The following is a 24,194-nucleotide window of genomic DNA, read 5'->3' as shown; positions in this document are numbered from 1 at the left end:
TCCTCCTCTTAGCGTACAACCTAAGACATCTTTTAATGTTTGTAACCGGTTCCTAGTAACTTCTCAGAGACAGCGATTTTTAATACACATCCCAATTCCTTCTCTGCAATGCAGCTACGTGATTACACATTTTCAGTCTACCCAGGGCCTTTCAAGCACCAGAGCACTGAGTGGTGACTTACACTTACACCTCTGAGTACAGCACAAATCCCCTCCGGGAGCCCGTAAGGGCAGTCCGGTGGGAGCGCTGCCTGCCTGCTCTGCAAGGCAAGGTCCCCTCTTGCTGGCTGGAAGAAGCTGGCTGAGATGTCAGCTCTACCTGGCAGGCAGACTCACGAGGCTGAGCAAAGGACAAAGCTTGAGGACCACGGAGCTCACACGCAAGGGCGGGACGGACAAAGCAACCAGGAGGGAGCGGGGTGTCCCCCTCAGGCAGGGACGTGGGCTTCGCAGCTGCTGCTTCGTGCACCAAGAACCCGGACACGGGCTGAGGCAGGGACATTGGTCAGCGATGCTCTCCCACTTCCCCATTTTCCTGGATCCCCTGGTAGCAGCTAGTCATTTAGTAGTTCTTGGTGCTTTTAAACAACATAAACATACGTGTGCGGATATTCCTGAACATGGGGGCGAAGTGCTTTGAGAGCTGGCACAAGTGTTATGGATGTGCAACATAATAGACTTATTCATCAAGATGCCCCGGGGGTCAGCACGGTCCCGTTCTGCCGATGGCAAAATAAACAGAGATAAGGGACTGGCTCATGATCAGACACAAAGACAGGGACAGTGCTGTGAAGAGTGAGGATGTCCAAATTGTTGTCCTCAGAAAAAGTCATTTTCAGTTTAGTGCTGAGCACACAGATTAGTTCCAAAACCCAGGTCTCTGTTTCTCCCCAGTACAGGGAAGAAACGAACTGTTTTGCATCCAACTGGGTAGCATTATAAAAGGAATGGGTAAACCGCATCATGCATTATTATTTTTTGAAAATAAACTGCAAAGGCTAGCATTTGGGTAAGGAAAAAAAGGCATCACACCTGCCACCACTGAAGAAGCCACGCAAGCTTCTCCCCAAAGAGCATCTCGTAAGCCCCTAAGCTCTTGGCACGTTTGCTGTGGAGCATCTGCACAATCGATAACAGACATCTCTCGCTGCCAGTTACACGGCTGCAGCTTGGAGGAGCAGCGCACTACTCCTTCAGCCCCTCTTCTCCCTACCATCCCCTCTTCCTGCTCCCTGAAGGCAAAGCAAAGGAGCAGAAAGACCGTGCTGGGAACAGAACCGGCCCAGGGATTTACGCTGCAGAGAAAAATGGTAGTTTTGGACAGCAGGGCTAGACTTCCCATTGGCTCAAGGGATTTATCTTGTAGATTTGGATTGCACACGAAGTCCTCAACAAAATTACAGCCCTCTCTGAGACAGCACAGTTACTTACGCTATAGAGTATCCTCATCAACCTTGGAAAAATACTCGTTTGTACAAGCCAGTGTCCAGCACGATGTGTAGGCCCTGCAAAGAGCTCACAAAGCTGTTGGCCTCGGCTTGCACTCTTTGTGCCGGCATTGGGTTTTATTTCTCCGGCGCTCATGCCACTTAATTCTGGGCCCAGTTCTGCAAGGCCAGTCAGAAGCTGCTGCTTGGCTGGCACAGCCCAGAGCACAGGGGCCACCAAACTCAGCCAGTCTGGAGCACGGGTCCTCCTTCAAGCCCAGCCACCAGGTCAGAGAACAAGGACCCCACAGGTAATATGGTTCAAATGCAAAGGACAAGCAGATGCCACGTTTGTCTACAACCACCCTCTTCATAACCAAAGTCAGCAGTTTTCCCCCAAGCCCCCTCCTGGTACCTCTTATCACAAATAAACTGGCTGCAACACAGCACAGACTCTTCCTTGTTATAACCCCCTCAATAGCCTTACCTTCTCCAGCCCACTGCAAAAAGAAACCTCTTGTAACAGTGAGTTCCTCTAATCAGCAACAATGGAATTAAAACAGAAAAAGTCTGAACTATAAAAGGGTGATGAGAACCAAGCCAGCTCCAGCGTGAGAAAACATCAGCAGAGTTGACCCTCAGACTCCTGATCGAAGGGATGCACTAGCAGGTAAGGGACAACATACAGGGTCAACCAGGATGCTCCAGGAGAAATGTCAATACCATTTATTTATTGTCAAAACGAGACCAAAACCAAGTCAAAATCTGAACTTCAATACTCAAGCTTAATTTGATTACCCTGAAGCCAGTTCAGCCAGTGGAGATCGTTTCTTTCCTGACAGCACCCAGGGCGAGTACTCCAGCAGCAAGAGCTCAGCTGGAGCCGCTGGAGTTGCTCAGCGGATGGTGCATGAGAGGAGCCGGCACTTTCCGTCCTGACACAGACGCCCACACCAAACAACCTCATTTCCACACCCCGCGAGAACCATCATAGTGCAGCGCCAGCGGGCTGAATGCCCTGAGGACGGCCAGCAGCCTTCTCGGTACGTACCCAGAGCAGGCTGCCAAAAGCATCGGGGATGACTGACCCATGTCTGGTCCACGCAGCAGTCCTCAGGGAAGTCACAGAGCCACGGTCTTAGGATGCAACCAACCTGCAGACCAGTAAGGCTTCAGCACGTGCAAGCACAGCCACGCCAGCCTGAGCAGGACAGGGGTCACCAGCCCCAGATTTACAGCCTGCAGGAAGCTTGCGGCAGCGTGGCTATGCTGCTATTAATATCCAGCGAGCTCAAGGACATTCCTTGAGTTAAAATAGGTGGCATGAGAAGCCACCGCAGTCAATCTACTAACTGATTGTGTCTTTTGCCTCTGGGAGTTGATTATCATCTCGTTTCCAAAACCCCACGTTGAGAATCAAAACGCTTCTGTACTCTTAGAGTATTCAGGCTATTCAGAACTGTTCCTGGGGTTTCTGCTTGTTCTGATCTTCTCTGAAGCTCTTTTTTTTAGCTTTGGCTTCCTGGTTAAATATTAGCAGAACACCTTCAACATCTCAGAGCACAAAGAACAAGGAGACTGCTAGTGGGTGCAGTTTATTCCACCTTTTGTTCTTTATTAAAGCTGTTCAGAAGTCATAAAAATACCAAGATCAAGAGGAGAACTGACAAGCTGCAAAAGGTCTAATCGTTATAACAAGTTGGGCTGTATATTCAGTATGAAGCTCCCGGATTCAATAAAAATGCACGCTGTGGCAACGTAGCCCTGTTTACCAAAGCCAGGATCAGAACCTGATCTGGGCTCAACAACATTTCCAACTTCTCTGAATAACAGGGAGGAAACAAAGAGAAGAAACTACTCAGTAGGTCATGAGATAACGTAATGCTCCTGCTCCCACTGTGTCACTGCGAAAAATCCTACCAAGATTCAGGTATCTTTGGATCAGGCCCATTTCTCCTGCATGCATGTGGGCTGCTCAGTTCACAACTGTCCCACCAACTGCACGCAGCCTCTGTAAGCCTTTGGGAGAAAAATCTGGTCAGATCATGCTGCTTCCTCCAGCACTTGTCTGCATCAGAAACAGCACCCCTATTGGGGACCAAGCTACGGTCACCAACAGCTGGCACCTGTGTGCAGGTGACAGGCAGAAAATAGACTCGGAGCACTAAATCCTCAACGTGAAGCCTCGAAGGGCATCCAAGCTCAGCATCTTCCATGTCCCAGTACAGAGCTTAACTCAAACTCAAACTCTTCTGTGGCTGCTGCTCCAGGAACGCCAGACTCCTGTCCCTGCCAGGGGAAAACGAGGCAGCTCAGGGTGCACCCGAACCACCCACGGGGGAGCAGGAGCGTGCCTGGAGACGAGTGTCCCCACTCACACCAGCCAGGCTTTCTTCCCGTCCTGAATCATCACAGAGCACGTGGGCTGGAAGCCCTGGGGTTGAAGCAAATCCAGAATGACGGGCTCCAGGAGCCATCCTGACATGTTCGGCCATGACTGTGCATTCAGGCTGTGCGACTTAATTTTTAACAAGCTTAAATCTGAACTTGAACAGATACCTGAGCAGTAAAAGGCCTCTGTCCTCTTCTGATTCCCTGCTCTGTGCCATCACCAGTTTTTCAGGACCCTGTAAAAAAGCACCAGGACCAGACCAAGATTGCTTCACTGCCCTGATCTCACAGTACAAACCAGCACCTTTCAATTCCAGTTCCAGCACCGTTGACCAGCTTCAGGACGATGCAGCTTCGCTTCCTCAGGCCTCCGCCCTGAAGTCTTCTGGGCCTGGGTGACATAATCCGGAGGGTCTGGGCAGAGCATTTGCACCAAACAGAGGCTACAGGGGGTCTCTTTCATCGTACAGTACCAAAGGTGAGTGAGAGGACACGAGCTCGGTGTGTCCCAGGTCAGACCAGGCTCTGCAGAAGCTGGAGCACTGCAGGGAGCTCGATGGGAAATGGGGCTCTCCCTGCTGCCCTCCTGAAGGCATAAAACCTACTGAACAGAGCACACTTGAGGCCTGCTTAACTCTGCTTCCAAACCTGTCAGTGACGATGGCGAGGCAAAGAGACAGCAGCAGCTCCTGAGCCAGACCCTACATTTAGACCAGTAGATGTAAAAGCCCTTACATTTGTCTGGCTCCTTCCCAAAAACGTGCAGACCTCCAGCCTACACAAGCACCGTGCACAGCCCTGCACCGCATCCCACCCGCACAAGTAGCGTTACAAAGTCCCCGCAGGAGGGGAGCAACAGGCCCAGCTTCATTCGTCCCAGGAGAGGAAGGTTTCCAGCAGTGACGCTCCCGCAGAACCATCCTGCGGTGACTCAGCGATGCCTGGAGTTTTTAGAGGTCTGGTTTAGGCCAAAAGGCAGGATGGAAAGGGGAAGGAAACATCCTAAACAGCATCCAGACTCTGTGGGTTACGAAGAATTTTAGAATAAAATGCATGAGGAAAATTCAAGCTGTGACATTGGTATTAAGGACAGACGGGGGCAGTGGAAACTCAGGTCAGCTCTTCTCCCTGGAGCTCTTGCAAGTCCCAGCACATCACACAGTAACACCAGGCGTCCGACGCAGTGGCTCCGTGCTCCCCCTGAGCCACTGACCTGCAGCTTCGTGCAGCGGGAGGAGGGCGCAGCTCACCCTCCCACGGAGCGCCCAGACCTCCACCCCAGCACGGATTCCAGCACACACGTCCCAGCCCAGCTGGGGTTACGGATAAAACCCGTGATTTTGTGCTCCGAACAGGTCAAGGGTGGTGCTTGGCAGCTCCTGACGGTGGTCTCGAAGGCAGCATCCGCAGGTACCCGGCTGTGTGTCCACAAGGCTTGCGGCCACAGGGGCAAATGCTGAGCTTCTGTGCGTGACCCCTCTGGATGCCGGCACGTAGCTCCACCGGAGTGTGAGGCCCCAGCCACCCCACCGACCGGAGGCCCCGGCCCTGCCGTTCTCCTCACCAGTTTCCTGAGCCTGGCTTCGCACCAGCCTGAGGTACAAGCTCCAGACCCTGAAGTGACAGGAATCGGCATCTCCTCCCAGCACTAAAGCAGAGGAGCTGACCTGAGCGTCACCCTGCCAGCTACTCCCGACAGGCGCTTCCAGCCACCTGCCTGCTCCCTTCCCAAAGGAGGAAGAGAAACCGAGCAACATCAAAAATAAAGAGAAGTCAGACAGCAAACATTACCTTCGCCTGTGGGCAGAAAATCTAGCATCTGATGATTGTCTTCCTTTGAAGACGCCAAGCAGTTAATAAATAAATCGCATGGCAGCAAGGGTGGCAAGAGAAGGACGTCATGAGCTTCGTGTGTTGTGCCTCCAGCCTCGCGCTGCTGCGAGCACAGCGGGACCCAGCACGCGGCAAGTCCAGGAGCGTCCGTGAGCTCCGCTTCAAAATACTCCCGCGGTGGCTAGGTAAAACTATTAACTTTTGCTTGGAAGCACTCGCAAGCCAGCCAAGCCCGTGGAGAGGGAGCCGCGTGCCGACAGCTAGCAGCAGAGACCCAGGCAGGGCAGGCGAGCGCCTGCGGCAGGGCCCGGTGCTCGCTCTGCAGCTCCCCGCCGGCTGGCCGAGCCCCGCAGCGGCGCTCCCCGAGCCCGAGGCCCCGCTGCCAGCTGGGCTCCTGCCAAGGCAGCAGCTCCACTCCTCCGAATTCCAGCCCAGGCTGCTCCAGCTCCTGCCCGCCTGGCCTTAACGCTTTCACTGCTGCTGCCTCCGGCGCCCAGCACAGCATCGCCTCTCCTACGGGGATCCGGGAGGGCGTAAGGAGGTGTAAGGGACCCACCTGCACCAGGCGCAGCCACCACCAGGCAGCTCCAGAGGTGTCTGGCAGCTGAAGGAGACATAACCCACAGGGAGGAGAGGCGCGCAGACCTCCTGAGTTATGGATTTGACAGCAATGCTCATGGCCGTGGGCAGGATGCTGCAGGCGGCGGTGCCCTGCACCCCGTTGTGAGGGTTACAGCATTTCCCTGCCCTCCAGCAGGGATGTGCCGCTGCACGAGGATGAGCAGACTTCAGGGACGCTGTTACCGCGGAGGAGGGGTGTGTGCGCACGGGTGCGTGGGGAAGGTCCCAGTCCAGGTACAGCTCATACCTGGATTTCTCAGGACCTGGCACGTTAGATGCTTTTCAAGAAAGTGGGGGAGACTGTCCCTGCCCCGGCCCCTTCCCGCAGCGGTGCTGCTTGGGCTAACGCATGTAGCCCCCGGTGCTGAGCTATCACCAGGGCTCCTGGGGGTCCTGTGTGTGCCTCACGCTGTCTGAAGTGAATCACAGTTACAGTACCCAACACTGCAGCATGAGAACCACAACAACACATGCATTTCCTTGAAATGTAAAGCTAGCACGTAATGAATACAAGAGTTCTGCATGCTTCCTTATGCGAAGACCCAAATCTTGCAGCAAACCTCATAGATTCCTGCTCCCACAATCAGCGTGTACAGAAAGCAAGCCCTGATCCTGTCTGTTCAGTCTCCCCTTCCCAGCCCGCTACCCGGCCTCCTCCTCTGACACGAGGCAGAGGAAGGAGCATCACCGGCTTAGGTGAATAGCTCCGAGCTGGAAGCTGCCTGGCAGAGGACCTGGCAAGACCCCTGCTTGGTTTTGCTTTCCTCAGGGGTTTACAGCTCTCCTTTTCACAAACCACTTCAGAAAGGAGAACAACTCCTCGTGGAACCTCTTCCAATGTGTGCTTCACTGACTACAAAGGACTGAACTTTCCTCTAGTCTGTGATCGGTTGTGAAAAGCCAATTTTCCCACAGATAAAAGCGGCAGACATCTCTCTGCCAGACCATGCCTTGGCTGATGGGGGATTTCCCCTATACCCACCTCCCTGCTGAGGGCAGGTGCCCCGAAAACGACAGTCATTAGGCAGCCTCTTATCTCATTCTTCTTTCTTCCAGTGATTTTTATCACAGCCTGGTATTTCCCTCTTCGATCTGCTTTGCCCTGATCCTTAGCAGCTGCACTGCGGTTTGTAGGCGTCTCTCCCGCTCTCTTTCTCCCCAGACATGACTTAAAGTAACTAAGCAACAACCCTCATTCTTTAGCTTGATCTTGAGCATCGATTTTCTGTCCTGTTTATAATGGAGAGGGACTCTCCAAATCGGCTTTCCAAATCTGCGCTCTACTGATGCCACTGACCTGAGAGCAGAATTGTTTCTCTGCCCTGCTTAAGAGCAGCAAAAGCTTGTTACTCGCACACTCCCCAAGGAGTACAGAGTTCAGAAAACGGAAAGTGCATGCCAAAAGTTTTTCCAAAAGTATTATGTGGCGTACGTATTTTGCTTCTTCAGTCTCTGCTTCCTCCCAGTTTACATTGCCACCTGACACTCCAGCAGTCCACAGCCTGGTACTCTGATCACGTGCGTCACAGTGCAACAAACCTCCAAGCTCATGGCTTGAGAAACATGCTATCTCCTGCCCCTTATCTGCCACAATATTTGTTGAGTCTCTGTGTGACTCATATGTGAATTATTCCTTCTCTACCCAACAAACCTTCAGGGTCTTCTACTAAAAACTTCTGCATCTTGAGTTCTACTGAAACGATCTGCATGTAGCGGATTTTGGCCATGCTTTCATGTGCTGCTAACCTTAAAGCTGGGGAAACACCATTTTCCCTCTGTTTCACCCTGGAACTCCGGCACCACCATGAAACAGGAAAGTCCAAAGCCTTTGCAGTAAGTTTGGGTTAAATGCCCCATGCAACTTTAACTCAGCTGTTTTATGCACATGCCCCATGACAGATTAATATTTCTCTACAATGAGTGCTTGATTCTTTATGAATGGATGTGCAAACAGTTCTTCCAGAAACAGAAAAAAAAAAAAGACATATAAACCTCTGAGGTGAACCTACAAGTCACCATCATCCCCCGTGCAAGGTGAGTGCAGAAAATGCCATTAACACAGTCTGTCCTGAGAGCAGAGGTCAAACCAGCACTGCATCTGACAGCGAGCCCACCCACACCTTATGTTCCTAAAAGCCCAGGATGTGCGGGTAAGGGCGTACGAGCATGTGTGTAACACGAAAATCCACTGAAGGTGCCGAGCACCAAGTGTGAGGGGTGGTGAGGCAGACCTGGGGATTCCTGCCCAAGAGACAACTGGGGGTGCCCGCTTGGCGTGGTGGGGAGCTCCCTTTGGGACGGGCAGGGGGACCTGCTTTCCCCAGCTGCTGTCACGGAGAGCCCAAGGTGTACGGGATGAGCTCTGCTGCGCTTTGCCTTGCCCCTCCGTCCAAAAAGACCCCACCTCCACCCTTACCCCGCTCTGGCTGCCCTGTGTCAGTACCCCATGGCTGTGGGTCACCCACAGTGTGCCTGGCAGAGCCCCGTCCCCGGGCTGTGCTGTACAGAGGCGGCCTGAAGCTGGGCAGGCAGTTGGCTGCCTGGGCACGGCCAAGCGCTCCCAGCGGGCCGCCACCACGTCCTGACGGCACTGCTATTGCCGACGCTGCAACTACCAGCCTGGCGAGGCGAGGGCCGTTCCTCCGCGCTGCCTGGGCTCCCTTTGCTCCCTCCCTCCGCACACCCATGCCCTCTGGAAAGCTCCCGGGGAGCGGCCGGCCCGGCCCCAGCAGCACTAGAGCCCTCGCAGCCGCCCCACTGAGCAAACGCGGGTGGGAGTGGGAGGCCTGGAGGAGGAGGGATGTGCCTAGGAGAAACCCCGCTCTCCTCCACCTCTGCTGGCAATCACCAGAAGAGACAGATTAGAGCTGAATTAAGTTGCCAGCATTAAACAAACATGCCTGTTCTCTTTGAAGTTCTGCTTCCCTTTAACATGAGCTCATTTCTCTTTGTTCAGCCCTAGGAAGCCACGAACTTCGCTGGAGTTAACTCTTTGCAGGGCTCCGCAGCTCTGCCAAGCGCTGCAACTCAGCCCGCCGGCACCCATCTAGACGGCGGGGCTGGTACGGGTGCAGAGCCCGGTGTAGGTGCAGTTATACCAAGAGTCCTGGCCGTGGCTCTCCCGGCCGGGAAGGGAACCCCCTCAGTTCAGCAGGAAGCTTTACTGCAACGGTTCCTGGAGCTAAAGGAAACGGGGATGCCTCTGCGGTGAAGCCTCCTCCAGGCCTGCCAAGAGCAGCACTCACAGGCCCCGGGGGAGCTGAGCTCAGCCCTCCTGCAAGGCTGGGCTGAGGGGAAAACGAACAAGGGAGGGATTCAGATTGGGAAAGAGCAGGAAAGTTCCCAGAAGTCCCTTCTTTTGGTTTAATCCCGCAAAGCGGAAATTGGAAAGTTTGGGACAGGAAAGGACGGGGATAAAGGAAAATCTTGCCACAGAGAGGAAAGTAAAATACCACAAAGCCAACGCCGATCCCGACTTTGCGGCGCTTTTGCATGGCTCACACAACCTCTGCCAGTCCCTGCTGCTGCTGCAGCAACTGAAATACCTGCCAAAGAGAGCAGAAATCTGCCTGAAAGCAAGTGTTCTGGCTGGGAGCGTGAAGATGTGCCTTCCGCTCACTGTTTCTGTACGTGAGCAGGAACCACGGAGTCCCTGCAGGCTGAGCGAATACAGAAGGGAAAGCTGCGACGGGCCGGTGAGGGGGAACAAGCACTTCTTAGAGGGCACCCGGCCACCACCGTGCTGCTCCAGGATCGGGGGATCCTGGGCACTCTCCCCTGGCACAGGGAGGGGTGAGGCAGAGCTCTCCGCCCCTGGCTGCACAAAAGCTCCTACCCGCCACCAACACATCCCTGCCCACAGTGTGGTGCCCGAGGAGCACCCTGGGGACACCGGGCAGGAGCCCCCGGCCCCAGGTCAGGAGCGAGGGAGAGGCTGGGAACACCACGGCTGGACGCGGGCATCCGAGATAAGCAACCTTAGCACGATAAGTGCCTCCCAGCTCCCAGCCTAACAGAAACCATCCCCAGCCGAGGGGAGCTCGCAGCATGGCCTGCAGGCCACCAGGCCACCACGTGAGGCGAGCCCCGGGCCACGAGCCCAGATGCCGGCCTTGCGGCACCAACAGGCCTGGCGCCACCACAGGGCCGCAGGACAGCACCAGCCCGATGCACTGCACAAACCCTGGATTTTCAAGAGGAACTGTCTCATCAGAGAAATGCCTTTCCTAAGTAATCCTTCAGCTTGGGCAGGGAGGTTCCTCTCCTGCTTTTAATTTCACTGCCAGGCATGCGCTGGACTTGCCAGCCAGCAAATGGTAGAGGGACCTGCACGGGGACAGTGCCAGCTCCCATGTTCCCAAATAACTCTCACACTTGCAAGCTAGACACATGGCTGAAACTCTCAACAGCCAGCGTTCAGGCATCAGCAAGGCAGAAAGCTCCCCAGTACCATCCCTAACCAACCACCACAGCTCTAGGAACACGGCAGGCACTGCCTCAGACCTGCTTTTTCCAGCAGAGACTGCAGCAAACGGCACAGCAAGATAGCGCTGTCAGAAGTACGAACTGGCGCAGTCCGGCTACTTAAAGATAGATAATTCTCTCATTATTTCCTTATTATATCTCCAAATAGCCCAGTTCCTGTGGGAAAAGGTCTCTGTGTGTCCTAGGGACATAGGAAAGACTGAGGAAATTCCTGAAGAGGAATGGAACAACATGACACAGCATCGCCTTCCCTCCAGACAGCCACCATGCTGCCCGTCTTTCCAGATGGCTGCTGCCTAGCACCTTGATGCCAGGCTGCCTGTTACATTGCCAACAGGTATGATCATCTGTACCTTCACCACACATGAAACAGCGGTAAGAAAGCCTGAGACAGCACCCAGATGTCCTTGCTGCTAGCGTCTGCCTGTTTTGCGGCCCTTTGAGAGCTGAGTGGATGAGAAAGACAGCAAAACAACAACGTGGACCTTACCTTTTGTTCCAGGAGGCTGCAGATTATCTCCAGTCAGCGAGCACCAGCCTACGGGAAAGATGTCCCGGGAATCATATCGGCACCAGTAATCGAAGGCACCTCTCCAGCCATCAAATGTTATGAGGACCTCAGAACCTCTCACCTCCCCAATGGTGGCCGGGCAGATGAAGTGAGGGTTCTTCCTGTCCACTGCCTCCAGCTTCATACCTGTCTTGAAGAAGTTTTGGGATGGAGATGGTGGTTCCTACAAGAAGTTGAAAATATTCTCAGCGAGTGCCAGTGCCTCCCCAGACCAGGGCTGCCTTCTCCATCAGCACTCACTTCCACAAGCAGATGGAGAAGGGAGCTAGTGGGCCAGATCTGAGCCCCGATTAGATGTGCACGAGTTGGCCTAGCTATGCAGCCATGTGCCTTTTCGTCCATGAGACAACAAAGTCCGTTACTGACTGCTCTATCATCACCAGGCTGCTGGACCAAATCCAGACAGCGCTACATTAACACTGCACCCTGTGACAACTCTGTCATGCATGACAGAAAACAAAGCTCCGACAAAAAGAGCCTCTGCAGGATACTCTCACTTTGTATCTCAACCAGAGCAGGAAAAGCTGAGATGTGACAGTCTCTTTCCATCATTCTTTCCCCACCCCTCAGTTTTGCTAGATATATGAGAAGCCCGTCAGCCATCCTTATCAGGGGCTCACTCTGCCTGGTCTTTTACAAAGAGATACAGTAAAACCACCCCAACCACCCCATATGATGGCACACGCCTCCCAGTCTGGTCTCTGTCCCTCTCCCTTCACTAAGGGGGCAAGAATACAAACTGAGAAATCATACTTGCACTGTTGCTTCACAAGCAACACGAGGTAGCTGCATTCCTTGCAAGCTCTGGTACATTAAAAAGCTTCAGGGAGAGGTGCTGACTTTTACATATAGAATTGGAGAAGCACCCGCTGCCCAGGTGAAAACAAGCACATCTCTCAAGCCCAAGCATTGCAGCCCACCTTCCCAGTAGACCACGGTCTGCACCCCGACCCCTGCTCGATGCAGCAGCAGAGGGTACGGACGTGTCCCTAGGGAAGCAGCGTGTGGCAGCGCTGGGCCACGTGTTCAGCTCCTCCGGGACCAACGGACCTCACAGGAGAAAGTGGCTGTGATTCTGGTGCTCTGCAGTACAGGGGACACGCCAGAAGGATGTCTTCACAAACAGTAAGATACCTTGTGAAAAATCCGGACAGGAGCCATCTCTGCTCCATTCAGAGTCTTCAGAAGGAACATGGGCCAAGACGAGGCATTCAGCCGGAAGCCTGCAGAGAAGGGAGCAGAGGTGGATGTAAGGCTGGGAGGTCAATGGATCCGGCCACACATGCCTGTCCCGACGGGAGCTTTGCAGCGGGCACATGTGATCCCATACCACCCTCCTCTGAAAGCAGGAGCCAGGCTTGACCTTTTCCAGATACTCCAAACGCAAAACATTATGTTGTTGAAAAGAAACATCTGGAAATGGATGTTTGACTGCAATTTTCACTTATCATAACAAAAGTCTGTACATTGACCATACGGGCATTGTGTGTAGCACTGGTGCTGGCAGCTTCAGTGATCCTGCTACAGGGGAGACATGAATCAGCAAGTGCTCAGGCTACGAAATGTCTGCCTCAGGAGGGAATCTCAGCTTCTGGGTGGCCCCCTCCACCTTTCAGGAGTGAGCTGCCAGCAAGCTGACCTGAAGAAATAAAGAGGCTGTGACTTGGCTAGGAAACAGACTTAACCATTTAACCAAAGAGAAAGGATGGCAACTTTTGGCTCGATACCTTCCGTGAAAGAAGTGGAAAAGTAACAGGAAGAGGCATAGGGGAAGAAAAAAGCAAATTTTCATGCTCTGAGTCAATGGTACTGAACACAACTGCACAACAGCTCTGTGTCCACTGGTCAGCTCTGCTCTTTCTACACCCTTTGCTGTCACAAGACCTGCTCTCTAGAAAGGCTTGTGGTATTAATCCCAGAAGTGCCAGAGCCCAACACACTGTCTTGTTTGAAAAAGCACACACACACAAGAAAAAAAAATCAGAGAGAAAGCAGAAGCACGTGATGAAAACCGTGGCAGAACCTGACGTGCAGCAGCCCTGTGCATGTAGTGTCCCACTGAAGATGACAAGGAGATACCTGAATATACAGAAAACACAGATCTGGAAAGTATGAGCACAAAGATATCTCCAGATATCACGCAACACGATCTTTGCTAAATGCAAGGCTGTACCTTCCTGCACTGGCGGTTTCTGCTGTTCAGCTGAACATGGCATTGCACTTTCTGTATTTGTGGTATTTTGAAGGTAACGCTGGGACTGGACCTACACGGAAAGCATCCCACAATGATAAATGTGGCAAAGTTTTGCAAGAGCTAAAACACCAGAACACAACCAGCTCAAGAAAAAACACTCTGGTTGAGAGAGCTAAGCTCCCAGGGGGGCAAAAATGACCTTTGGGTAATAGAGTTACTATTACTTTTGGGGTAATATGAATTATCCATGTACAGAAGGAGAGCAGCAGCTTATGTATGCACACAGAAAACACCCCAAGGAACATGTAAGTTCCTCACCTCGTTTTCTGGGATCTTGCACTCTGCAGGCAGAAAGGACAACTGCACTGCTAGCTACTTGTTACTGGTGTTCATGCTGGGCACAAGAGAAGCACTCTCATCTGGACCAGGGTTAAGCAAGTAACACAGAACAGAGCTGGACACAGACTTCTTCCACTGACTACTAGCCTAACCTGCTCCTCTGGCATGGTCAAAAATCAGTTTTGTTCTGCGACTCGATTATGTTTATTGCCATCTGCTGGCAGAACTCAAAAAAAGCACAGGAGGAACCTACCCCTGCCAGGGAGGGCAGGCACCTGTATTTGCTGGGCAGACCGCACCAGAGGTGTGAGCGGCACCCTGGGACCAGGGTTTCAAAGAGACGTCTGAAAATGGACAGCAGCATGCATTAAGGTGACATGAAAAACAGCAGCTTTAATGTTAATAGCTGCAGCAGGTTCTGTCTGTAGTAAATATGAAGGGAAAGAGTGTAATACAACTTGTATACGCATGGCATTGTCTGGAGTGACGTGGCAAAACATGCACTTACGGATGTTTTTTCCTTCAGAAAGGTCAGTCCCAAGTGTCCCATTGCAATTTATACCCTACTTCCACCAAAGCTCACAAATGATGCTCCAGAAAAAAATAAAAATACTTCTAACTCAAGGTATTCCATTGCAGGTTTCTTCCATCGCTATAGATCAGCTTGATATTATCTGGGGGTGTGCTAATTCAGAAAGTGTTTTATGAAGACACTTCAATAACAATTGGCAGCAGAATGCAAAAGCAGGTTAATCCTGCTGCTTAATCAGGAAAGAACCAGCAAATCAGCTCGTTATTCAGCACTGTCAAACAAAAAGATGTGTGTTTAACTGGAGATGACACTGGCAGAACTATTCGACTATTCGGGTTATTTATAAAGCTGTAGCTGAGTAAAATTAAATAAACAAACAGATGAAATATTGCAACCGTCCCTTCATTCTATACAGGACTTAAATCACTGGCAGCCTTTTCAGACATCATCATGTTTTCCCATCTGATGGTCTCCAGCTAACCTGCTATTGCTTCTAAGGCACCTGGGCACAAATACACTTAGACGGCAAGAATGAAAATTTAAATGCTTTCAAAATCACAGTGTCAGGACTAGCAGTGATACAGTAGATGCCTCAGCCCTAATTGCTCTCTTGGTTATTCTCTACATCAAGATTTAGAGTTCCCCAGCAAAGCTTCTCTACCCGGCTCTCAGTACAGTGCTCTGCTCTAAGGGGAGGTGCTGGGGACATGCTGCTGGACGGCAGCTGTTTTGTGTTAAACACAGCTTTGACGTGACAGCAATTGCAAGCAGGATCAGAAGCCTACAGCAACAGGCAACGGCCTGTAATCAGGCCTTGGCTAGAGCTATGTGCCAGCACTGCCCCTGTGACTGTGGGGTGTCTCCCAGAAAAAAAACAGCCTGGATACATCTTGTTCATGTGCTGCTAATCACTCAGGAAAGGTCATCAGTAGCTCTGCCTTCACTGCTCCTGCACACACCCCTGGGTGATCAGAACTTCTGGAGGCCCCTCCTTTGCTTCTGTGTCCTCTGGGAAACTTAAGTGTCTCTCAGACTCTTTCACACAAATGGCTGGAAAATGTGTTTTTCCTTTGTGGTACAACAGGGAGAGCTTCAGAAGGCATGAGAGCACAGTCAGCACGTGCTAAGCCCATGCTTAAGCTGCAAGCTGCTCACTTGCAAGCGAGCTATCAGCTCATCTAAGTGCCAAGAACACTTTCATCTACGCTCCAATGCATCTCCCCATCCATGACATGGTGTGCATGTGGAAATACAAACCTGGTGTGGAATACATCTGATTAACAGCCCAAGCTAACTGGGCTGCTCTACATCACTGTGGTAGGCATGGGCAGTCTGTGGGTCTCTGTCCCAAGCACAGAAATGTTAAAAAATAAAAAAAGGTTTGTACAGATGATGTAGGTGCTTGCTGGACAGTTGAACTTCAGCTCACCCAGTGGAGGCTGCAGCATCCCTCCATTCTTCTCACAGTTTCCTATGGGCTGGATTTCGGCAGAGTCCACCAGCCGCCAGAAGTCATTCTTGTTATCGCTGCCATCGAGACGCAGGCGGAGGCGAGCGCCTGTCAGACCCACCACCGTGGCAATGCAAGTGGAGGTGGTGTTCCTGGGGTCCTGGGCTTCTAGTTTCATACTGATCTTGAATTCGTTTGCAGGTGGCGTGTATGACTGCAAAGAGAAGAACGGGGACCCAGTTAGAGCCAGGAGTTCCAATACAGGTACCACCTCAGTCCAAAAGCTGAAGCCCTAAGATGATGAAAATTGTTTCTACCAAAGACTGACAGCCGATATTCCTCTGTGCTGCTGCCTCTCTGCTGGGACTGATGTGCGCCATGCCAGTTCTCTCCTGTATCCCCTGTATTCAGCACAACCACCTCTGTACTCAAGCACCCGATGCCCAGGGGGCTGCTATTCCATTCCTACAGAACCGGTGAATTCTGCAGGAAATCTTGCTGGACGGGATCCAACAGAACCTGTATCACAGCCTCCTCAAAACATTTTCTCCAAGGGCCTGTGCTCAGCAGAGAAAAAATCGTTTTTGTGTCCCCACCCGTTCACATCTGAGACTTAAATCTTCTGTGCTATGTTAACATTTGCAGTGCCTAAACATATCTTTTTCATCTCTGCTTCAGCACACTATGATTTCTATTAAGGCTCTGTTATCCTTAAGCGTCTTTCTTGCCAAAAAAGGGGCCACCCCAGGCACAAAACTCCTGGGTTGCAAACGACCCATCTCCCTTGGATTTCTTGTTTTCATTCATCCTCTTACCTGCTTGAAGCAATGGGCAGGAGCTGGGATGGCACATGTCTCTTTCAGGTATTTCTCCCAGGTGAAGTGACCTAAGGAAAAAAAAAAAGGAGGGGGGGGATTCAAATAGGATCTGATGAACAAAAAGCTCAGAAAAGAGATGGCTGGAGTCCTAGAGCCAGCAGTTCTCCACTTCTCACAGAGGAGGTGCTCACAGGCAACGTGTTTTCACCACAATCCTCTGATGTTTGTGACCACAGAAGATTTACAACTGCAGCTGACAGGCAGAACAAAGCATGGCGCTGCCTCCAACATCGTGCTGCCTCCGTGCTGCTGATGGAGGGTCTCAGAAAGCAGGGATAGCAGCCCGCACCTTCACATAAAAATACCCAGCACAGATGGGAATCCGTGGAGTCCGCTAGACAACTGCCCCTTAAGAATCATTCATTAAACACTGCTCTGCCTGGGGATTAAGCACGGTCACTATGGGCAAGGAGCTAAAAGCAGCCCAGAGCAACAGAAACCTTGCAAGGTGCTGACTTTGTGGTTCTCCCGTCCAGTATGCCCACGGCCTGCCCTGCCAACCAGCAGCTCCCAGCAGGTACCAGCCCCCCTACAGAAATAATTAGTGGACAGGTCAGTTTAGTGATTAATTCCCTGATGTGGGCACAAAGTCCACGGCTTGGGCGGGATGGAAGCAGGGTTTCCCAGGACAGGGATTTACGGAGCAGAGCAGCCCCCATCCAACAGCCAAGCCCCTTCCCCCGAGCGTTGCTTTTATCACGCCTGCACCGCTTCTCATGTACAGCGGCGACGGCGAAAGCAATATGGCAGCCAGGGAAACCTGTTATTAAATGAGGAATTAAAAGCTCCCACGATCCAAGCAAATCATGACTTCTGCCATTTAAGCTGAGCAGCTGGGAAAGGATCCTTCCAGCATGACATTAGCTTGTATTCATCCGAACGGCTCCCAGGAGACCGCTGTTTTCAAGTCATTTCAAGAGCATTGGTGGCAGCACAATTAAAGAGCGGCTACCGCTTCCCCTATTCGTGTCAAGTTTTTAATCAGTCTGTTTTCAAAACAAAAGCTACATTAAGAGCCATTTCAGCTACTGCAGAGCATACCACACCTCTGAAAATCCGGGCGCCGGGGTCAGCACACATTGCTTCAGTTCTGCCTCACGTGCACAGAAGCCTTAGGGGCATGATAATCCACCGGCTTCAAATAAGTAAAAGAAACACTGCTTTCTTGCCACCTCCGTGCTGATAACTAGCACTCTTCTAAATACAGTGGTAAAGAACAGAAAAAATACAGTTTCGCTGCCACAGTGGCTGAATGCATTGCTTTTACAGACTCTGACAGCAGCTCTCCATCCCATCCGCTGGCACGCGCTTCCTTTCAGCCAGCAGTCTCACACGGGGGTGAATGAAGAAATTAGGATTCACTGCAACGGTGCTCTCACAAACAGGAATTTTGGGGGGCTTAATTGAAGATATGATTTTTAACTCAATGAAACTCTTCGCGTGAATAACGTGTAGTAGGTATACAGCCACAGCAAACCCAGACGGAGGACTCCACGCCAAGCCCAGCAGTCCTGCCACGAAGCACTGTGCTGCTCTCCACCCCTGAGTTTGGTTCCTGATCTGGGCTTGTCTCAGACCAGCCTGGCCCTTTGGAGCCCGTGTCCATAGAGCACCCAGTGATGATACCAGGATGAGGAGTGCAAGCCTCAGGGCCTCAGCAAGCCTCTTAAAAAGCATCAGCTGCTTTTGACAATTTTATTCAGAAAAAAAAAAAAATTACAGCTCATCCTCCCCTCAGCTGGTTTCAATCCCTCACTATTAAAACTAGTTCTGGTTTTAATCGTTCCACTTTTCACTTACTCCGAACCAAGTGAGGCCATTTGCTCTCTGCAACGGCTCACCCTGCAGCCGAGATCAATGCTGTAAAATTCCTGCAGGAGCAGTAAATTTCTGAGGCAGCTGTGTGCCTCTAAAAATAGCGTTTGGAGATGGAACTTATTTGAGATTAATTCTAGAGCCTGTTGGGACTCAACCGCCATATGAAGACACACACACAGCAGAACTGCAGCTACTAACAGCTCACGTTTCTGATGACTTCTTTTGCAAAGAAAAGTAGGAGCAGCAGAAAGACGCTGAACCCCAACGAGAAGACAGAGGATATACAGCACAGTTAAACCTGCCTTCCTTCTCTGCTTACAGTGGGTAATTTCTTTCCGTAAAACCAGCACAACAATCACAATTAGAGACGGCACGTCTGCTCCAGGATTACTCATAAAACGGGATAGAAAATGCATACTGAGCTTAGAGGGCACCACCTCTGCCTCAGCACAGCTCCCTTCACAGAATGCTGGAATGGTTTTAAATGATTTCAGGAAAAATGTTTAGCTCATGATACAATGCTTTTCAACTGGGAATCTTAAAGTGCTTTAAAACATAACCAAATATGATCAACTTCAACCTAACAATGCAGGAAGAGGAAAATGGCATAACACAGCAAAAGTCGGGCTCTTACGACAAAGGGAGAGCTGTCAGTAAAACAGAAAAAAGGAGGAGATTCTTCAAGCTTTTTTAACCAGGGAGCAGAGAACGAGCCCTGACACACATCAATAAATCGGGTGTCTCGCTGTGGGGGGACAGGGTGTTTTTGTCTTCTTATTTGGCCTGGGCAGACAGCACTGCAGAATATTTTCTGAGTGTTGGTCAAAAAACACTGGTGGCTTTTCTCCAGCTCCCAATAAGCGGCTTTGCTTCATGCAAAACCAGCGCTTCGTTCTGGTGACAGGGCAGGGGTGCCAAGGACAGAACTGTCTGCAGGGACTGACAGCCCCTCTTGCCCCGAAAAGCAAAGGGGAACGCTCGCTCCCCTGCTTGCTGCCAGCTTCCTTCCAGCACTATCTGCAAGATGCCCTACTGGTCCAACAATCACCCTCTGTTTTCCCTGGTCTCTGCCTCCCCTTTTACCACCCCCTTGCAGAGAACACCGTACCCCTACAGACTGGAGGGATCATCTGTTTGGCCAGACCGTGTTCCTCGGTAAAACATACATCAAATCTTCTTTTCAGGCAGGAACAAGAGAAGGACACTTAATGAGAAACACCACGTCGCTGTAATTACAGTTGTGAGCTAAACAAAAGCCAAGGATTATACACCTGTATGGCTCCCTGTAAGTCGGCTGTGAAAATGCCTATTAAGGACAACTGCCTGTCACTTTTGCTTGCCTTTGGAAAGTGCCTTACTGCGTGCTAACGCCAAAGAAAGATATTACTTGCAGGGAGAGCATCAGATTGGGGCTCTGATGTCTTAACTTTTAAAAATATTTACTACAAACAAAACACTCCACACACCCAAGGGGTCAAACTACAGTAGTTGTGAACAATGCAATTCTGCACCCTTGTGTTTGTATTCTCATCATGTTGCATTTAATGTTGATCTGTTGCCCAGAATTTAAATGAAGATGGAGTTTCTGTTTATATCTTTAACCGAGTCTGGTTTGGGTTCCATTAGCATTTCAGCTCCCAAGGGGTCATCAATCCCAGTGAAATGATACATGTGTGTTTCAGGTCACATCTGTGAAGGAGAGCGCGCCCTACCCAGATCAAGGCATCCCATTAGGGTCTGCAGCCCATATGTGTGTCTGCTAACTAGCATCAAGGCAGCACATGAAAGCAGCGCAGTCGGAGCCAACTCAGAACAAAAAGTAGCAGAGCATCGGCTGTGCTCGCAGATCCAAAGGTGACAGTGGCTGCCCCCGACAACAGGCTGCAGCTTTCTGAGGGGCCAGCTCTCCCAGCGCGATGGCACAGCTCCTGCACCTCCTACCTGCTTTACTTTCCAGGCACTCTGCTCCACTGGCAGTCTGGCCGCACGGTCTCCATCAAGAACAGCGACAATTGATAACATGATACTGCTTACTCACTGCCTAGCTCACAAGAAATGCAAGAATGTGTGAGCCAAAACTAATAGATTTCAAACACCAACACGTTGTCTGCTTTGCTGCTTCTCAGAGGTGTTCCCATTCAATTTTAGCTTTGAGCAGAAATCCCTCCGGCCTGGACGGCGGGGTGCTTCGTGCCAGAGAGCTGCTGCAGTTTCACACCCATTGCCATGCAGCCAAGCTCTGCGCAGGCGGTAGTGATGCTCTGGTCAGAGTTTCTTGAAGGGGGCTGATGTCTGATCTCTGCTGTTATGCCACGTGCCCACTGAGCGCGCGCACACACACAGAAGCACATCTGCAGTAGTTCCTCCTTAGCTCTGAAACCCTGAGACGCAGTGAGGTGTGGAGACTGGTGTGCACGGTTAGCCTGAGTGTTGACGGGAGCGCGCCCCCCCGAATTTCACAGGAAGCTCCGTCTCAGGTTGCACTTGCCTCTGAACAGCAGCCAGCCCTCTGGCATCTGCAAACAGTGCCGCAAAAAGGGAAAAGCAGTGCAGCACCCAATACCCTGCTGGGACGCTACGCAGAGCGCATGGGAGCTGTGACAGCACCCTGTAACGTAACCTGGAGCTCTGCGTGGGGTGACACAGGACCCAGGACTTTATCTGAGATGTTAAAGAACTGCCTCCCCTTGGAGAAGGACCTTCCCAAACTGTGATCCGTGGGACTTCAGTACAAGGGTAGGTAAGGACAGGTCGGATGCCCCAAAGGAGAACGGTGAGGGCTGACAATGACCCACAGCCACCGCCCTGAATCAGGGTCTGGGACAGCCAAGCCCCAAGGCACTGCAGCCACTCTGGTCCTCACAGGGGCTCTAAGAAACACAGGAGTGCCTTCCATGAAGGCAAGCACATGGTTCCCGTTAGAAGTGGTTCAGCTCAGGAAACCATTTAGCTTCTTGTTGCTCTGTACTTGGTGGGAAATATCGACATCACCTGCCTAAGGTAAATATAAGTAAAATACAAGCCTTGCATACGTTCCATAAAACTGGAAGTCACCTGCATCCCTCCCAGCAAAGACAGCAGGAGCTGGCAGTTTCCTGAACAACCTGCAGGTGCCCTGCACGAGAGCACATCGGCCCTGCCCGAAGGGACACACCGCTGCCTCTGCGCCAGGCTGCCTCGCTGGGTTCCTGTCCGCAGGCATCAGCCGCCGCCGTGAGCGCCAAGAGAAGTTCATGCAGAAGTAAGAAGCTCTCTACATCCTGGACACGTGTAAAAACGTGGCAGAGCCACCCATTTGGCATGCACGGCTGGGCAGGAAGAAACAGCTATTCGATCCTGCCTGATTTCAGAACGAGCTGCCTCAGCCGAGTGCTTGCCCTGACATCTTCTCAGCAATTGCTGACTGTGGTCAGAGTTAAACACATGAGGACTGCCCAAAAGCAGTTTTTAATCTGTAAACTAACTTGGCATGCTGTAGTTTCCCAGATCCAAGCCAACTCCATAAGCTTCTAGAAAGAAAAGGAAGGGAAAGGGAAGCATGCTGTCTTACCTTGGTACTGGGAGGGAGACTCTGACGGGCGGCTGTACTTGTGCTTTTTACCATCTTTCCAGTCTATGGCTGAGACAAGAAATAAAGCAGTCATGTCAGTGAGGGAAGCCAGCTAATGCTCTCTTCAACATTAGCAGCTCACATCACCTGCTCTGCAGGCATGGGCCACCTCAAAGGAGAGAAATGACCTCCCTGTTTTTGCTGACACAAACCCAGGTAACGCAGGTTATGCCCAGAGCAGGGAGATTTTGTCCAAATCTCCTTCCTCCATACAGCTCAGAAGACCTGACACCAGGCCTCTGCACTGCAGCCTCTGCCTAGCCCTCACCAACCAACATTCTCCTGCCATGGCAAGCAAAAAGGAGAAAAACAGCAAACTGACAGACCTTCATCATTTAAAGCGCATGAAGAGCTTTCAAGGCTCAAGAGAAACAAAAGCCAGGGTCACTAAAAACGACTGGCATGCATGCCATGCGCCCCAAAGGGGAGCCTGAATCGCAGCTCGCTCGTCGCCTCTGGGTTACTGCGGCCAGCCACGAGTGCACAAAGACGCACAGGGAGCAAAAGCCTCGGCGCTCTCCAGTGCTGGGGCTCATCAGCACTTCTCCCAGCGTCCGCACAGTGCCCCGACAGGGACAGCGTCAGGCTCCACGGCGTCCTCCTCACAGGCCAGGGCAGCAACGTAGCCCTGGCTCTGATGGACATCTCATGAGAGCTGTCTTCATCACGACAGCTTTGGGCAAAAGAAGTTCTCGAGACTGCTCTGGAAGACAGATTCAGCCAGAAACGGGCAATGCTTGTCCCCTCTGGCAGCCCTCAGCCAGACAGAGGGGTGCCAGAGCAGCGTGCCATGGCAGAGCCTGCCCCGAGCGAGTGGCCCATCGTGGGCTCCTCCGTGTGCTGCTGGCTGATGGATGCGCACCCACGAGCGCTTTTAGCTGCTACAGCCCCGCTCATTTATTTTACAAGGCATTTTATAGGCTATTATAAACAAAACCAACCAAACAACAAAAAAATGAATTTGGTAGTGCTCTACAAAATTTGTCCCCGTGAAAAGCAACTACTTGTGAAAGGAACAAGAAAGAAAACAGAAAAAGCGCAGAAAAAGTTTTGAAATCTCGGAGAAGCAGCTGAAAGAGGCAGGCCATGAGCTGCTGCTAAGTGGATAATCTTAAGGTGTTTAAAATTGCTTTTGGACCATTATTTTAGCAGTCTTCTCTTCATGACATGTTCTTTTCAGCAAAATGCACAGGAAGACTTAATATAGATTTAATCCCTTAAAGGAACAAGAGGGCCATAGGGAGTATGGCCACAGCACCATTAGAAGTAGACCAGCCAGTCTCCTCAGAGAGGCAAATGAATGAAAAAGCTGGAAGGAAACCCTTCCTATAACTGCATTCCCTTGCGAGACAGTACCCTGCTTATCTCCTGATGAGAACAAGGAAAAAGGATACCAGGTATACATGCAACAAACAGAAAAGCCTCCAGGATGCGTAACGCTGCGCTCAGGGTAGCTCTGTAGCAGCCTCTGTGTGCTCAGAGCTGCCTATTGCCGTGTTCTGCAGGTGGAGTTCTGTTTTATTGTTAACCTTTACCACGCAAAATCCTCATTAAGCAGGCTGCAAAAGCAGAAAAAGGGGGAAAACGCAAGAATTTCTGGAGGGAAATAGAAAAAAAAAAAAAAAGCAAAAGTTCAATGCCTTGCTGGAGAAGCAGGTAAGTAGGACAGGGACCCATCTGCACACAACACAGGTGTTGCTTCTGCAGCACACGGCAGAGCGCTCGCAGCACAGGTCACGCTGCCTGGCGGCACCCTGCTCCACGAGGCAGAGAGGACAAGCTGCGTGCGGGGCTAAATTCAGGCAGCCAGGTCCGCGGCCGCGCTGCTGACTAATCAACCTGCCTCTTTTATTGCCAAGCCCTCCAGCTGCCTCGCAGCACGCTCTCCCCATTCCCCGCTTTCCCTCATTTATTTTCACTTCATTAAAGGACAAGCAGTGTTAGGAAGAGGATAATGCTTCTGTAAGATGAACCACCAGAGAAGCAAAGGAGATGTTTAAAAAAAAATAAAGGAAGGAGCGAAATTGAGCATAGAAATCTCCTGC

At 51.5% G+C, this 24,194-nt stretch overlaps 1 protein-coding gene across 12 annotated transcripts in view; it reads right to left on the bottom strand.

Moving 5' to 3' along the window:
- SCMH1 (Scm polycomb group protein homolog 1) overlaps window positions 1-24,194 on the bottom strand; it is a 70,371-nt gene that overhangs the window by 26,984 nt on the left and 19,193 nt on the right. For 10 of the 12 annotated variants that reach the window (XM_050715228.1, XM_035565128.2, XM_035565132.2 and 7 more), the window contains 5 exons: window positions 22,090-22,158; window positions 16,659-16,729; window positions 15,823-16,057; window positions 12,463-12,551; window positions 11,248-11,491 (listed from right to left, as the gene is read on the bottom strand). In XM_050715228.1, the coding sequence (XP_050571185.1) occupies window positions 11,248-11,491; window positions 12,463-12,551; window positions 15,823-16,057; window positions 16,659-16,729; window positions 22,090-22,158 (708 nt within the window). The remainder of the gene's footprint in view (window positions 1-11,247; window positions 11,492-12,462; window positions 12,552-15,822; window positions 16,058-16,658; window positions 16,730-22,089; window positions 22,159-24,194) is intronic. The other 2 variants (XM_050715229.1, XM_050715227.1) reach the window with 1 other exon arrangement.

This window comes from Cygnus atratus, chromosome 23 (assembly GCF_013377495.2).
Source record: "Cygnus atratus isolate AKBS03 ecotype Queensland, Australia chromosome 23, CAtr_DNAZoo_HiC_assembly, whole genome shotgun sequence".
Lineage (NCBI taxonomy): Eukaryota > Metazoa > Chordata > Aves > Anseriformes > Anatidae > Cygnus > Cygnus atratus.
This window is presented reverse-complemented; position numbering and strand designations above follow the sequence as displayed.